The sequence below is a fragment of the Myodes glareolus genome, chromosome 19, assembly GCF_982192425.1.
Source record: "Myodes glareolus chromosome 19, mMyoGla1.1, whole genome shotgun sequence".
Classification (NCBI taxonomy): Eukaryota; Metazoa; Chordata; class Mammalia; order Rodentia; family Cricetidae; genus Myodes; species Myodes glareolus.
Genome location: NC_142044.1, coordinates 39,507,060 through 39,523,066, shown reverse-complemented (window position 1 = coordinate 39,523,066; position 16,007 = coordinate 39,507,060). Strand labels below are relative to the sequence as shown.

At 45.5% G+C, this 16,007-nt stretch overlaps 1 protein-coding gene across 4 annotated transcripts; it reads left to right on the top strand.

Annotated features, from left to right (window-relative positions):
* Window positions 1–1,768: 1,768 nt before the first annotated feature.
* On the top strand, window positions 1,769–12,200 carry Rbx1 (ring-box 1). Of its 4 annotated transcripts, none has more exons than XR_015735632.1 (6): window positions 1,769–1,938; window positions 3,720–3,798; window positions 6,571–6,641; window positions 6,882–7,156; window positions 10,740–10,825; window positions 12,021–12,200. XR_015735632.1 is itself a non-coding variant. In XM_087898941.1 (6 exons), exons 1-5 carry the CDS (start codon window positions 1,861–1,863, stop codon window positions 11,219–11,221), a joined length of 372 nt encoding a protein of 123 aa, XP_087755067.1. In that variant the 5' UTR covers window positions 1,769–1,860; the 3' UTR covers window positions 11,222–11,268; window positions 12,021–12,200. The 4 variants fall into 4 exon arrangements, 3 of the variants coding, with proteins under 3 accessions (XP_087755067.1, XP_087755068.1, XP_087755066.1); XM_087898941.1 differs by lacking the exon at window positions 6,882–7,156 and adding an exon at window positions 11,164–11,268; XM_087898942.1 differs by lacking the exon at window positions 6,882–7,156 and having other exon boundaries at window positions 1,770–1,938.
* The last annotated feature ends 3,807 nt before the right edge of the window (window positions 12,201–16,007 follow it).

The window sequence follows — 16,007 nt, the reverse complement described above, 5'->3', positions numbered from 1 at the left end:
TTTATTTTATGTGCATTGGTGTTTTGCTTGTATATATGTCTGTGTGTGGGTGACAGAAGCCCTGGAACTAGAGTTACAGACAGTTGTGAGCCACCCTGTGGGTGCTGGGAACTGATCCTGGGTCCTCTGGAAGAGCAGCCAGTGCTCTTTACCTCTGAGCTGTCTCTCCAGCCCAGCCAGCACTTTTACAGCACTTTTTAAAAAATTATTTTTATGTGCAGTTGTGTTTTGCCTTCATATGTATCTAATCTTGGAATTACAGACAGTTGTGAGCTGCCATGTGGGTAACTGGGAATCAAACCTGGGTCCTCTGGGAGAGCAGTCAATGTTCTTAACAGGGCAGGCTGGAAAGAAGGCTCAGAGGTAAAGAACACTGGTTGCTCTTCCAGAGGTTATGAGTTCAATTCCCAGCAACAACATGGTGGCTCACAACCATCTATGATGGAATCTGGTGCCCTCTTTTGACATGTAGGCATACATGTTGTCAGAACACTGTATACATAACAAATAAGAAGAACCCAAAATTTAAAAGACCTAGTACATAAAGATAATTGAATAATGGATAAATATGTTCTCAATATCTTAATTAACTCTGGATTTCTAGCATCCTCATAGAAGGTCTGTTAACACATAGTAAATCAACGACAGCTTTAACATGGGAGGTAGAACTTGGCAAACACACGCATCCAGCAAGACTCTCACACATTTTCTTTGTGCTAGTTACAGTTGGGTGCTGTTTCTGGATTTATTGCTCTGCTCAACAACGGCATCAACATCACACTCCATTACCCTCCAGTAAATATCTCTTTTTAAGAGGATATGTGACATTTCAGATAAAGCTCTTTGTTGTCATGTTGTGGGGACCGGAATACAACAGCCTCCTGCTTTGGCCTCCCAAGTCCTAGGATTATAGGACAAATAAAAACAGAGAAAATTCAAGGTGATGTATTCCAGCCATGCCTCTGCTAGTGTAGGACATAAAACCACGGAGGCCTGGACAACACATGGGAGCATGATGTAATGTCCATGTTGTTTAGCTCTATGGAAATGACATGTAAGATTATCAGAATGCCTCACCCAAATTCAAGTTCAGCCACTACAGATGAACTAGCTTAACTGTAGTACAAGCAGAAAAATTCGAATAGGAAATGAGGAGAAAGGGAGGACCATTTAGAACTGGATGGTTAGGAGAGGCAATATGGCATCTCCCAGGCTCCCAAGCGTTCTCCATCTCTTTCTCCTCGTGAGAAGGGGAAGAAGGCAGAGCTGTAGGATGCCTGCTCTGTTAAGTGTGAGGCAGAACACACGGGCCTCTTCTCTCCTCATGGAATCACTTCCCACATTGATTGGGAACTCAGCCGGGCCCTGGGCCCTGGCAAGCCGGGCCGCAGACCTCCCGGACACGGCCACAGAGCCTAGCTCCAAAGCCGGCCACGACCAGGGGAAGACGCATGTGGAGTTTCGGGTTTCCACAGAGCCGCCCACGCCCCTTCCATCGCAGCCTCGCGGGGGCAGCGTTGGGGCAACGGACCAGCTGTAGGTCCAAAAATGAGGTGAGCAGCCGCCGCCCCAGATGAAGGCGTGAGGCCAAGGGGCTTCCCTGAAGGCGAGCAGCGTGAGAGCTCACAGACATTCCCACCGGCCGGCTCACGTCGCTCGGCCCCGCCCGACCCCGCCTCAAGCTCCCCCCACCCTCCACCAGCGCCTTTAAGGGGCGTGACGACAAGCTCCGCCCCTCCTGCCCGCGCGCGCCAATAAGGGGAGGGACGCGAGAGGAGGAGCCCAGTGTGCGGAGCAGGAGGCGAATTGTGAGCCGATGCGCAGGCGCAGTGGCCCGGCGAGGGACAGTGTGTTTTCAAAATGGCGGCAGCGATGGATGTGGATACCCCCAGCGGCACCAACAGCGGCGCGGGCAAGAAGCGCTTTGAAGTGAAAAAGGTTGGGTCTTGCCAGTACCTTCCTCAGGGAAACTAGCGAGGCGCGGATATGGCTGGCAGGCCTGAGGACGAGCGGGGCGCGGGGGAAAGAGCTTCGGCTCAGGGCGTTCCTGGGGACCGGGTACCACGAAAGGAAGCTGGAGGGCGGGCTTTAGGGTTGATCGGCGTGACGGTGGTCCACTATCTGAGGCCATATTAGTTTCGCTGGGGAAGCTGAGAGGCCAATCGCGGAGCTGCTTACTGAAACACGCGGGGTCGACTTCCTTGCGGGAGCCAAGCGCTTGAGCTGTCACTAAAGTGACTGAGAAGTGGGGGAAGGACTGGGTGGGGTGTGTGGAATGGAGACTCTCGCGGAGACTGCGGCGGGTGGAGGATGGGGCAGTGCGGAGAAAGCTGGGAACGTGCGATCGGACCGCACTGGAGGCTCTGAGAAGCCCCGCCGGTGCTCTTGCCCCGCCCCTTCCTGGATCCTTGAGTCTTTTGACTCCCTGGAGTCCTGGTTTGGGGCCTCGATTGTATGGAGGCCTTCATTAGCCTCGGAAGGCCTAGTCTTCGTGTGTAAGACTTGGTTCTTCCGAGGTGTCTACTGCTTATCACATAGCTTCTGCCAGTCCCATACTTCTCTAATGTCCAGATACCTTTCTAACAAAAATCAGTAACTAAAAAGCTTGGTGGTCTTTCTTTTAAAAGCAAACCCAGAACTTAAGGCGTTTAGGAAAGTGGGGTACTAATTATTAATGATTTGAACAGGAAAGTAGAAATGTGGAACTTCTTTTTGCTTTCTATTCTCCTTCATAGTTCAGCAGTCTGGGAGAAAGGTGTCGGTTCCTACCTAAGATTATTACATAAATCTGTTCAAAATGAAGATCGTGAAGTTGGGCAGATGTAGTTTTGGAACGTGTCGCAGAGCACACTCACCACCCCACCCCTTTGGTGTCTCATTGCTGCTCTTTACAGCCAGCAGCCATGTTGAAGAAGACTCAAAATAATCATTTTTACCTCCCACTCGATGTGGCATGAAGTGTAGTATAGAAGTTACTAAACGTCTGAGAGCTGAATTTGAAAGAAATGAAGAGTTGGGAAGTCACATCAAAGTAGCCCTTGAGAGGGGTATCTGGCAGGATGTGTGTATCATTGCAGAAGCCGGTTGATCTACATTTAGATTGACTAGAATTAATAGTTAATATTACTAGACTTAATAGTTTGGACATATAAAAGTTGAGAACATCGGAAAAGAAAATTTAGTGGCTTTTACTTTGCCATGAAATTAATCTGGTTAGATTTAAGTGATGACCTTGTTCCGTGTACTGACACTGAAGGTAACTAGCTGTCCAGCTTATCCCGCGATTATCCTCTCTCTCATCTAGTCGTCGTCTTAGTCATTCTGCTCACCTCCCTGCTCCTGGGTCCAAACTGCCCGCAGATTTCGAGTCCGTCCTTCCACAACTGCCAGGGAAAGCTGCACGATAAGTTTGTACTTAATTAAATCTAAAGCAGGCGCTTAAAAATTTGCTGACATTGGTTTGACTAGCTAAATTATTTTACACTACAGACAGAAAATTGAAGAATCCCATGTTCATATATTCCATCTTTGGGTGAACGAGAAAGCATCCATATAGTTTGCTGTTGTCCTCTGACGTAGTACCTATATAATCCAAAAACATTCTTTCTTGGATAATCCCTATGGCTAAGGAGTTGGTAGCTGGAGCTGAAACCTGAAATCCTAATGAGTCTGTTCCATTACAAGAAAAATGCATTGTTTCCCCTCTTTTCTCTTCGCAGTGGAATGCGGTAGCCCTCTGGGCCTGGGATATTGTAGTTGATAACTGTGCCATCTGCAGGAACCACATTATGGATCTTTGTAAGTAACTCAGGGAGTGTGGGAAGAAGTTGAGAAGGTTACAGAAATGGTGATCATCCTGATGTGACTGATTTTTTTTTTTTCCCACGAGTAGACATAAAGCAGGATCAGAACCCTTGGGTACTTGTGCATCTCATTCGTTGGTATGTTTGAAATAGAATGTTTGTATTTGGTTTTTGAGACACGGGTTTTATGTGTAGCCCTGGCTGTACTAGAACTCACTATTAAATTAAATAGTTAAAACTAATTTGCCTAAAGTTCCTATCAGCCATCTCAAATAAAAAGTTAAATTGTTTTTTAAAATGATGTCTTAGAGGCATGCCCAGCTCTCAGAATAGTCGTTGTAAAACCAACAAGATCCTATTCAGAATGAGTTGTAGGAAGAGTTGACATTTCTTCTCATCTTGTACAGACACAAAGATAAAATTAGTGAAAGAAAATGACCTTTGAAAGTAGATACGTAAGTGTAACCCTGTAATCCTAGCGTTTGGGAGGCAATGGCAAGCCAGGGCTAAAGTTTGAGCTACAGTACATTAATCTGATCTAGGTTTTGTTGGGTGAGATTTACAGTCACGGGCTGGAGGGATGGATGGTTCAGCGGTTAAGAGCACTGGCTGCTTTTCCAAAGGACCCAGGTTTAATTCCCAGCAATCACATGGAGACTTACCATGGTCTTATCACTTCAGTTCCAGGAAATTCAATGCCCTCTTCTGACCTTGAAGGGTACCAGACATATTCTAGTACAGACATAACATACATACATATTAAATAAATAAGCAAATAATTACAAAGAAAATTTACAGTCTGTCATGCATAATCTCAAGTTCTATCTACATTTGTAGGTTCAAGCAGCATCTGTGTGTGTGTATGTGGATGTATGTATGTATGTCCCCACATTCTCCACATTTACACATGCACACATAGGTTTTTGGCAGTTCTTTCAGATATTCCCAAGATATACTATAGTACCCCTACATGTCTGTCATTTAAGTAGGTGGTTATTTACTACTTTAGCATATTATCTAAGCCAGTGTTGTGGCGCACGCCTATAATCCCAGCAGTTGGTAGGCAGGCTGGTAGATCTCTGTGAGTTCTAGGCAGCCTGGTCTACAAAAGTGAGTTCCAGGATAGCCAAAGATACACAGAGAAACTCTGTCTCTAAAAACAAAACAAAAATATCTAATATATAATAAAATTGCTCTGAATGTTTGCTAGATGGATAACAAAAACCAAATGGTGTAACAGTCTGATCACTGCAACTTGGAAAGCACATGTGCCGTTTGCTGGTAGCTGTTGCTGGCTCAGAGTTTCTCTAAACTTTGACTTACTCTTTTTGTGGGTTTTTGTTGTTGTTTTTGATTGTGTTTTGTTTTGTTTTTTTGAGACAAGGTTTCTCTGTGTAACATTCATAGCTGTACTGGAACTCATTTTGTAGACCATGCTGGCTTCGAACTCACAGAGATCTGCCAGCCTCTGCCACTTGAGTGCTCGTATTAAAGACACGCACCACTTTCACCTGGTTCTGAGCACGGCAGCTCTTATAAGGAAAACATTTATTGAGGAAACTTGCTTACAGTTTCAAAGGTTCCGTCCATTATTATCATGGCAGGAGCATTATGGCATGAGGCAGACATGATGCTGCAGGAGTAGCTAAGAGTTCTACATCTTGCAGGCAACAGGAAGTCAACTCAGACACTGGGTGGTATCCTAAAATAGGAAACCTCAAAGCCTACCTCCACAATGACAAACTTCCATCAGTAAGCCATATCCACTCTAACAAAGCCACACCTCCTAATGGTACCACTCCCCGTGAGATTGTGAGGGCCAGTTACATTCAAACTACCACAGTGGTAGAACCAACAGGATTAGGAGTTCAGAGTAATCTTTGGCTACATAGCAAATTCAAGGCAGCTTGATTTTATACATATAGAACGATAGGTAGGTAGATAGATAGACAGACAAAGAATTTATGAGACCCTCTCTCAAAAAGAACAAGAAGTCGTGCTGGTGAGTTACTCAGTGATTTCTTCTGGCTCCACCTCTGAACTGGTGGGGAAAGGCCTGCGCCACTTTGTCTTTATGGGTGCAGGTGTCATTGTTTTTGCTTGAGACAAGGTCTCACTGTACAGTCCAGGCTGACCTGGAACTTAACAGATATCTGACTGCCTCTGTCTCATGAGTGCTGGATTTCAGGCATGAGCCCCAGGCCTAGCCCTAGTAAATTCTTGACTGTGAAGCACAGACCTTAGACTCTTCTGGGTGGTAAGCATACTGTACTGTTACACTGTTTCTGAACAGCAGAATCGGTTCTGTGATTTCAGAGCCTTGGCTTCTCATCTCTCTGAGGAGTGGGAAAAAGACCAACTTTAAGATTGATGTCCCAGTAATGCCTAGCCTTTCTGCTTCCCATCTGCTAGCCTGGTACAATTGTACCAGAATAAGGAGTCTTTCCTAACCTTTTTGTTTTTCAGAAGGGAAATTTTATTTGGTTGACATCTTCAGTAACACTTTGTAAATGCAGTGCTGCTTCTCCTGAAATGGCCTTGGAATGGTCTTGAAAATTATTAGGGGGAACCAATGAGTAATCCTAGCTGACTTCAGACTCGCAGATATCCTCCTGCCTCTGCCTACCAAGTCCTGGGATTATAGATGTGAACCACTGCACAGCCCTCTCTACTGGTTAATGGCCAATTACCCTCTTGAGGACCTGGCTGGCCAGGTTGGAAGCTGCTGCCCTCAGGTTCAATGATGCTTTTGCTCTTGTTCCCACAGGCATTGAATGTCAGGCCAACCAGGCGTCTGCTACTTCTGAAGAGTGTACTGTTGCGTGGGGAGTCTGTAATGTAAGGAATCATCTTTACCTATGCCTGTGACTTGTGCCTGTGTGGCCGCTTGTTCTGCTTTGTCAGTCTGGGAAATTATTAGGGATAATGAGTAGCCCACCTTTCTCCCAAAAGCTAGACAAATAATAAAGACAGATTTTAAATCCTTACAGTATTAAATTTAACCAGATAAGCAGTAGTTATTACAAAGAAAAATAGTTTGTCTTAATTATTATTAAGTGGGCCTTTTTTCCTATGCAGTGTTGTCAGTATTCATCTACCTTCAGGGATTTTCTTCAAAGCTGAAAACTGTCTTGGGAGAATATCTGTACCTTCTCAACAGAACTTTTTTCTTATTTTATGTATATGAGTACATGTTGGACTTAATCCCAGAAGAGGACATCAGATTCCATTAGATGGTTGTGAGCTGGGAATTGAACTCAAAACTCAGAACCTATGGAAGAGCAGCCAATGCTCTTCACCACTGAGCCATCTCTCCAGGCCCCTCAACAGACCTCCTAAGGGAAGTGTCTAGGGTATGTGTGTGTTTTGTGGCTCCTCCCAGAAATATTTAGTGCGGCAGTGTTGACTGAACGTCCAGCTTTGCAGGGTGCGACAGCTGTGATACATTATTTCTGGCACGTTAAAAATTAATCTACAGGACCGTAGTCTTGGTTACAGGAGCTAAAATTGCTCTGACCAGTCAGTTGTCTGAATACACAACTTCCGTTGTGACACAGTCATGGATTATGGGCTCAGATCCCTCTGTTTTTGTCTTACTAGCTAAGTGACTTTGTCAGATCATCTAACAGCTCTAATCCTGGGTTCCCTCAGGTAAAATATGGCTAATAGTGAAAGTATAAACAGGATTAAATGATTTAACTTTTGGTTTTTTCAAGACAGGATTTCTCTGTGTAACAGCCCTGGCTGTCCCGGAACTCACTCTGTAGATAGACCAGGCTGTCTTCAAGCTCACAGAGATCCTTCTGCCTTTGCCTCTCGAGTGCTGGGATTAAAGGCGTGTGCCACCACCCCGCTTAAATGATTTAAAACTTTTAAAAAGTGCTTAGAGAGCCAGTGAGATGACTCAGTGGATACGGGGCCTTGCTTCCCAGCTGAGCTTGAGTTCTAGAACACATGGTAGAAGGGCAGAACTGACTCGTACAAGTTGCGCTAACCTAAACATGTGTATGTACCCAAAGCAAGTAAAGTACTTAGAATGGCTCCCAAGACATTGTAAGAAGAAATATTTGTTAAGAAAGCTACAGGGAGACTGGAAAGATGGCTCAGAAGTTAAGAGCACTGCCTTCTCTTCCAGAGATCCTGGGTTCAATTTCCAACAACTACCTGATGGCTCAGAACCACCTGTAATGGGATCTGGTGCCCTCTTTTGACCTGCAGGCAGAACAGTGTATACATAATAAATAAATAGATCTTTTAAAGAGGAGATTTATTTTTAGAAAAGAAAAAGGCAAAGCTACAGGGAGGTGGTGACATATGCCTTTAATTCCAGCATTCAGGAGACACAAATAGGTGGATGGATCTCTGCATTCAGGAGGCAGAGTTCAAGGCCAGTCTGGTCTACAGAGCAAGTTCCTGGACAACCAGGGCTATATAGAAAAACCATGTCTCAAGAAACCAAAAAGGGAAAGAAAGAGGTGGGGGGTGGGGGAGAAAGAAAGCGAAATGAGGGATCAGCAGTTAAGGGCACATACTGCTCTTCCAAAGAACCTATAATCCAGTTCCCAGAACCCAAAACAGGCTGCTCAGGACCACCTGTGATTCCAGCTCAGGGAATTGGACACCTCTGGCCTCTGCAGATACCTGCACACACCCGCTGCGGGCACCTGCACACGCTCACTCTAGGCACCTGTACACACTCACTCTAGGTACCTGCACACACCCGCTGCGGGCACCTGCACACGCTCACTCTAGGCACCTGTACACACTCACTCTAGGTACCTGCACACATCCGCTGCGGGCACCTGCACATGCTCACTCTAGGTACCTGCACACACTCACTCTAGGTACCTGCACACACCCGCTGCGCATACCTGCACACGCTCACTCTAGGCACCTGTACACACTCACTCTAGGTACCTGCACACACCTGCTGCGGGCACCTGTACACACTCACTCTAGGTACCTGCACACACCCGCTGCGGGCACCTGCACATGCTCACTCTAGGTACCTGCACATACCCACTGCGGGCACCTGCAAATGCCCACTGTAGGCACACTCACACACAATTAAAAATAATGGTCTTGAAAAGAAAGTTAAATGAATAGAGATTTGTGGGTGGCCTTAATTAGTGCTCAGTGTTTTCCTTGTGGCTTTGAGGCTGTCCTCCCACCCACTCTTGCCCGCTCTTCCTTCTCTGTCCAGACCCTGTGGCCACTTCACAGACTTCATTAGCCAAAAAATGATGTTAAACGTTCATGGAGCTAGAGAAAACACACCAAGTGTTTTGCCCTCACCACCTCCAGACTAAAGGTGACATTGCTCTGTGTGAGGGGCACACAAGGGAGAGCAAGGGGAGAGGGTGAGCCTGGTGAGATGGTTCACTGGATAAAGGTGCTTACTGCCAAGCCTGACAACCAGAGCTCAGTCTCTGGAACCCCCATAATAGGAGAGAGCCAACTCCACAAGTTAGCTCTGATCTCCACATGAGTGCCATGCATACCTGTGCCCACAAACATAAACACAAATAATGTAATTTTAAATTTTTATTTATTTAGACACTCAATTTGTATCCCTAGCTGTTCTAGAACTCAGATCTGCCTATGTCTACCTGTGCTGGGATTAAAATCATGTGCCATCACGCCTGGCTTTTATCTAAATTTAAGAATTTTTAAACCAGGTATGGTGGTATGTGCCTTTAATCCCATCACTCAGTAGGCAGAGACAGGTGGATCACTAAGTTTATAACCATGGCTACACAGAAATCCTGTCTTGAAAAAAGCCAAAGGAAAGAAATTTTCTTTAATGAAAAATTTAAAGATGAATTTATTCAGGTAGCTTGCCATAAAGGAGAGCCTGGTCATGCTGTGCCAGAAACCTCCAGATTAAGCTAGGCTGCTAGTTCTGAGTCTTGTGAGAACCAGCTCTGTAAATTAGACAAGTCATTTGTCTGGGGTTCAGTTTCCTGTCTGTAAAGAACAGATAATAATATCTGTCTTGCCTGCTTCCAGGGTTGCAATAGGCTCGAATGAGGTAGTAATGTCAACTTCTTCTATAAACCTGGGCTGTAAATGTGCCCTTGGTAAACTATGTCTGCTAGCTAAATATACTCTTTATTGCATTTTAAAGTAAGAGAAAGAAAGATGGGGTCCATTTGCATTGAAACCTCATTCACACACACTTTGCCCTTGAACACTTGCTATTCTGTGGGGTTAAGCCCAATTCTGTAGTATACTTAGCGGGGAGATGGTAGCTAAAGACAGGTCTCTTGCCTGTCTTCGAATGAACTGTCCCCAGTACCTAGATGTTGCAGGAAGTATCTCAGGCTCTACCTCTTGGAAATTCTGAGGGGGCTTTTTGTTTTGTTGCTTTGGTTTTTTTTTTAGACATGGACTCCTGCAGCTCAGGTTGGTCTTGAACTGGGTGTTTAGCTGAGTGTGACCTTGAACTCTTGGTTCTCCTTCCACCTTACAAGTGCTGGGGTTATAAGCATGCAAAAATGCTGGTTGGTTTGGATGTTTAGATTTTTGTTTGATTTTTCATGATGAATTGTGTTAAGAGTCTGAAGCGTCAGAATCTAGTAAGAGTTGTGGCTGTGAAAGAACAGTTGTCTTCTGTGATTGGGACCCTTTCTCAGGAATGTAGAACTATCCTGTTAAGAGCTATGTGGCACCGGGAGCCGCATTCCCGCAGAGACCGGCCCTCACTGTCAGAACATACTCCTGTGCTCCCTGATCATTCATTTCTTTAGCGTTGGGGCATGCCATGTGTTGCAAATGTCCTTATCAATAAGAAGAGTTCCCAGATGTTCTGTGGGCTGTTGCCCTCTCCTCCACGGCTGCCCTGTCCCCTGTTGTCATCCCCATTCACAGCCCATGATTGGTGTTGACAGTGGGTGGTATCTGCAGTGACGTTTAACAACCTGTCTTCTCTTTCAGCATGCTTTTCATTTCCACTGCATCTCTCGATGGCTCAAAACGAGGCAGGTGTGTCCACTGGACAACAGAGAGTGGGAATTCCAAAAGTAGGTGTTCCACCTTGTTTGGGGTTCTAAGTTTGGGTCTTCTAGTTGATGTCATTCTCCTACTGGCCTCAAGCTAAAGGCAGCTGGAATGGTGGAGCATCCCCCCCCCTTGTTTGTTTGTTTGTTTAATTTATTTGAGATAAGGTCTCTCTAATTAGCTCTGGCTGTTCTAGAACTGGCTCTGTAGACCAGGCTGGCCTCAAACTCAGGTTCATTTGTCTCTACCTCCCTAGCAGTAGGATTAAGGGTGTGTGCTGCCCTGCCTTATTTTTAAGGCAAGCTTTGAGAAGATAAACGGGGATTAGCCAGCATTTTGCAGAGTTTTTTCAATCTGCTAGGTCTATCTGGGAGTCAGAAGCAAAGGTCAAGTGGGACGATGGTGGCGCACACCTTTAATCCCAGCCCTCAGGAGGCAGAGGCAGGAGGATCTCTATGAGCTCAAGGTCAGTCTGGTCTACAAGAGCTAGTTCCAGGACAGGCTCTAAAAAAACTAAAGTGAAACCGGTTCTGTCTTAGAAAGTCAAGTATTTCCAGGGCCAGGGGACGTAGCTCAGTGGTAGAATACTTGTCTATCATGTACAAGGCCCTGGATTCAGTCCCTAGTACCACCAAAATGAGTCAGTAAATCTCTATAACCCAACCTTGATAGTCCATTATGCAAAATTTTATGTCCACCTGTTGCCTTTCTTTGGATGTGGAGGAATGGTTTAGTGGTGTAGCTTTAACTGACCTGTGACTTTTGGAATCCCTCCTGCCTCTGCCTATAGAGTGCAGGAGTCACAAATGTGCCCACCAAAACCCAGTCTTATGTGGGCTGTTTATTTCTCCTTGAGACAGCATCTCATTCTGTAATTCAGGCTGGCCTCAAATTCATTAGGACCCTCCCACCCCAGCCTGCCAAGCCAGGTGCCTCAAGTGCCGAGTCCCTTTGGCTTCACTCAACTGATTGATTCTGATACCAAACCTACAGATCACATTTTTATTATTAAACAAAGCTAAGCCAGGCCTGGTAATGGATGCCATCGATCCCAGAACTTGAGTTCAAGGCCAACCTGGCCAACAGAGTGAGTTCCCAGGACAGCCAGGGCTACACAGGGAAACCCTGTTAGGAAAAACAAACAAACAAAAAAGTGTTTCGTGGACTTTAGGGTCTTACTCTCAGCATCCTCATAAGGTCATTTGTTTTGTCTTTCAGGTATGGGCACTAGAAAAGATGCTCCCTAAAGCTTACCCATGTGTTACTCGTGTAGCAACTCACCTTCCTGTTAATTATAAATTAGATAGAACCATGGTTTTTTCTTCTTTTGTCTTCGGTGTTTGCTGTCCCCACGGCCATATTGTATTTTGTGTCAAATAAAGTCGTTAAGTTCAAGAATGGTTGCTGTCTTATGTATGTGGAAAGAGTGACCTTGAGAAGGAACCTCTTCAATGCCAGATACAACCTCATCAGAACAGAGCTGTCCTGCGGGTGCATCATCACAAGGTCACAAGGAGCCTGTTAAAGTCTGGAACTGTGGGTCGCTTGCCTTTCTTCGCCAGACCACTGAATGAAGAAGGACATAGGGACTCAGCTCAGTCCTAGCCTGCTCCAGCCAAGTCTGTTCAGGCCCTCTCATGAGGGGCCTAGGATTGAGTAAATGGGCTCGGTGAGCTCTAAGACACTGCAGGGCAGTGCTAATTGTGTATGGCATGTTGCATTCTTTAGTTTAAACTTTTTTAAAAAATTGTACTATAATCTTGGCTGTCAGTAGAGTGGTTTTAAACTCGTTAAACATTGTTTGAACAAGTTGAGTATGTGCCTGTAATCCCATGAGTTTATGCCTGTAATCCCAGGCACTTGAGTATATGCCTGTAAACCCTGGTACTGGGATTCAGCAGAAAAGGATCCCTGGAGTCCAGGAGAACTTATTTCCAAAACAGACATTGCAGTTTGTGCGTTGGCCCATGTAGTAGGCATGTTTGCCCAGGCCCTGAGTTCAGTTACTGACAGACCTAAATAAGTAAAAGAATGTTCAGCCGAGCAGTGGTGGCACAAGTTCAAGGCCAGCCTGGTCTAAAGAGTGGGTTCAAGACAGACTCTAGAGCTACACAGAGAAACCCTGTCGCAGTGGGGAAAATGTTCAAACTGAATTAACAAGAGCTCAAGTTTCCTTCAAACATGCTGGCCTTGAAAGGAGTTGCCATCCTGATGCTAAGTCAATGACTGACGTCTACTGAGAAACTCTGTTGGTGCTGTGGTTTTTAGCAGGTAATGGTTCTTGAAATCCTCCTGGGCAGTTTGCCTGCCTCCAGTGCAACTCCAAGTGAAAGCATTCTTTGACTTTAGTAAAGCCGTGCATGGTCAGATGAAGCAGATTTGAGGCTCTACCTGTCTCCTGTTGTCAGAAAAAGACTGCAAAAGTGTGGAACAATACTGTCATTTTTTTTGTTTTCAAAGTTAATTTTAATAATAAAAATGTTTATGTTAACGTGATGTATCTGGGTTGGGGTTTTTTTTTTTTTTTTTTTTTTTGATTTTTCGAGACAGGGTTTCTCTGTGTAGTAGCCATGGCTGTCCTTGAACTCCGTCTTTGTAGATCAGGCTGGCCTCCAACTCACAGAGATCCGCCAGCCTCTGCCTCCCAAGTGCTGGGACTAAAGGTGTGCGCCCCTACTGTCCAGTTTACATTTTTACTTTTTAGGAAATACCTTTTTATGGGTAGCAATGTGGGTGGTCATGAGTGTGCCTGTGGAAGTTGCTGTTGGGTGTCCTGTATCACTCTCCACGTTTCTCATACATGGTTTCCTCACTGAAAGGGAGCTTGCGAATTAGTTAGACTGCCTGGGATCCTGCTTCTGCCACCCACCACTACACCTGCCTACATGGGTGCTGGAGAATAGCCTCAGGTTTGGCAGGCAGGCAGGTGCTGTGCTGACAATTTTCTCACTTAAGACACCCGCTATGGTGAATAGAATTCTGTCCTCCAGAGTCATGGCCACCATTTCCCTCAGAGAAGCAGGTGGGGCAGTGCCAATGAGAGTCCAGCCCCGCCTTCCAGACTTGTGATCTGCAGTCTGCTGTAGTTGCTGAAAGCAGGAAGCAGGCATCCTTGCTGGGTGGAGAACTTCCAGTCTGACTGCGCTGGGATCACCCACACTTCTGCCAGTAGCCCTGTATTGTGTGAATAAACCCAATAAACCCACCGCTTCTCCAGGGAGAACTTGGGTGGAATTGGACTTTGATATGTCATTAGGACCTTGTGAGTGAAGGACAAATGCTTGTCTCCCCAGAAGGAATTCTCCCAACAAACAACCTAGCGCAAAATTGGGGTTCTCAATTTTTAGAATCCTACTCTTTGGTTGGATTTTCTGTTGTTACTTTGTTATTTTTAGGCAGAGTCTCACTAAATAGCCCTGGCTAACCTGGAATTTATTATATAGACCAAGCTGGTCTTAAACTTACACAAGTATTTTTGTTTTTAGGATCATAAAAAGGATGATAGAGGGCGGAAATGGAAACTTTTATAATTTAATAAAATTACTTTCAAAAAAAAAACTTAAAAAAAAAAAGGATGATAGAGACAAGAAGTTGTGTAAGCCCCTAGTAATGGAGAGCTTTAAAGCGTAACCTAGATTAAACCCCACTTTTCCACTTAGCTGCTGCTGAGTGTCAGGAACATAGCAAGGACTCACCTGAGGCAGCTATAATCATAATCATTGCAAGTACATTTTCCGACTGCCACTTCACCCCTTCACCTCCTTAACCTCTCTCCGGCTACATAAATAATTTCTAGGGTGAACTGTTGCTTGCTCTTCACCTAGGTGACACATTTGGAGCCAACCTCTGTCTAAAAACACCTGGGCTGGAGAGATGACCAAACAAATTGAAATTAAAACAAAATAAAAAAAATTAAGCCCAGCATTTGGGATTTGGAAACAGAAAGATTAGGAGGTCAAGGTCATTTTTGACTAAATATGGCCTAAACTACAAGAGATCCTGTCTTAAAAATAAATAAATAAATTTCAACACCAGGTAGGTAGTCAGTTGGTCTGGGTAGGCCCTAAACATCTGTGTTTCCCCCATTTCAGAGGATTGTTTATTCTGCCAGCCCTGTAGACCTAGAGCTAAAGTCACTGCCCACAGATCGGGCATAGTCCAGGAGGGGATCCGAAGAGGACGGTTAAGTGAGTAGCTGCACATGCTGGCTCTGCACAGATACACAGGGTGGGGTCTTGATTTGGACTCGAGGTACCCAGGCTTCCCTGCCTCGTGACAGTGGCTCCTGCAGCCTCTTCCCCCAGCTGCACACCTTTAGCTGTGAGAGCATATGTTCATGTTCATTTCCCTACCTTGCCACGGGAGACCTCAACTTTCCCCACAGCCCTAGCAGTGTCCTGGAGCACATGGGCCTCTGCCCAAATCTCAGTGAGTGTAGCCTGGGCTCCCCTGGAGTTCACTATACAGTCCAGGCTGATTTCAGACTCACAACACTTCTGCCTCCACCTCGAATGCAGGGAGTATAGGTATAATCCAACAGGGTTGGCTCCTGGCCCTTTGGGTTACTCTAAACCACACATGGGCTGGACAACCACTCTGGCACTGAGTTTATATCCCCAGTAATCTTACCCCCACCCATTATTTTTTGCTGAGACAGGGTCTCAAGTTACTCTTGACCTTGCCAAGGTAGGCCTTGAACTTGTGATCCTCTTGCTTCAGCCTCCATGAGTGCTGGAATTACGTAGCCTATTCCATCATGCCCAGCTGCCCCAGGCATTCTGGAGGCAGAGGCAGGTGAATCTCTGTTAAGTCAAGGCCAGCCTGGGCTACTTGATGACTCTGTCTCAAAAAACGAATGAGTGAAAACAGGGACTGGATTTAAAAGTACAAATATGGGGGCTAGAGAGATGGCTCAAAGGTTAAGAGCACTGGCTGCTCTTCCAGAGGTCCTGAGTTCAATTCCCAGCAACCATATGGTGGCTCACAACCATCTGTAATTTGATCTGGTGCCCTCTTCTGGTCTGCAAACTGAACACTGTGTAATAATAAATAAATGTTTAAAATAAAAGTACAAATACGTCCAGAAGAGCCAGGTTTGGTTCCCAGCACCCACATGATGGCTCACAACCATCTCTGTCTCCTGTTCCAGGGGATACGAAGCCCTCTTCCGGCTTCCAGGGATACATGCAGTGCACATAAATACTG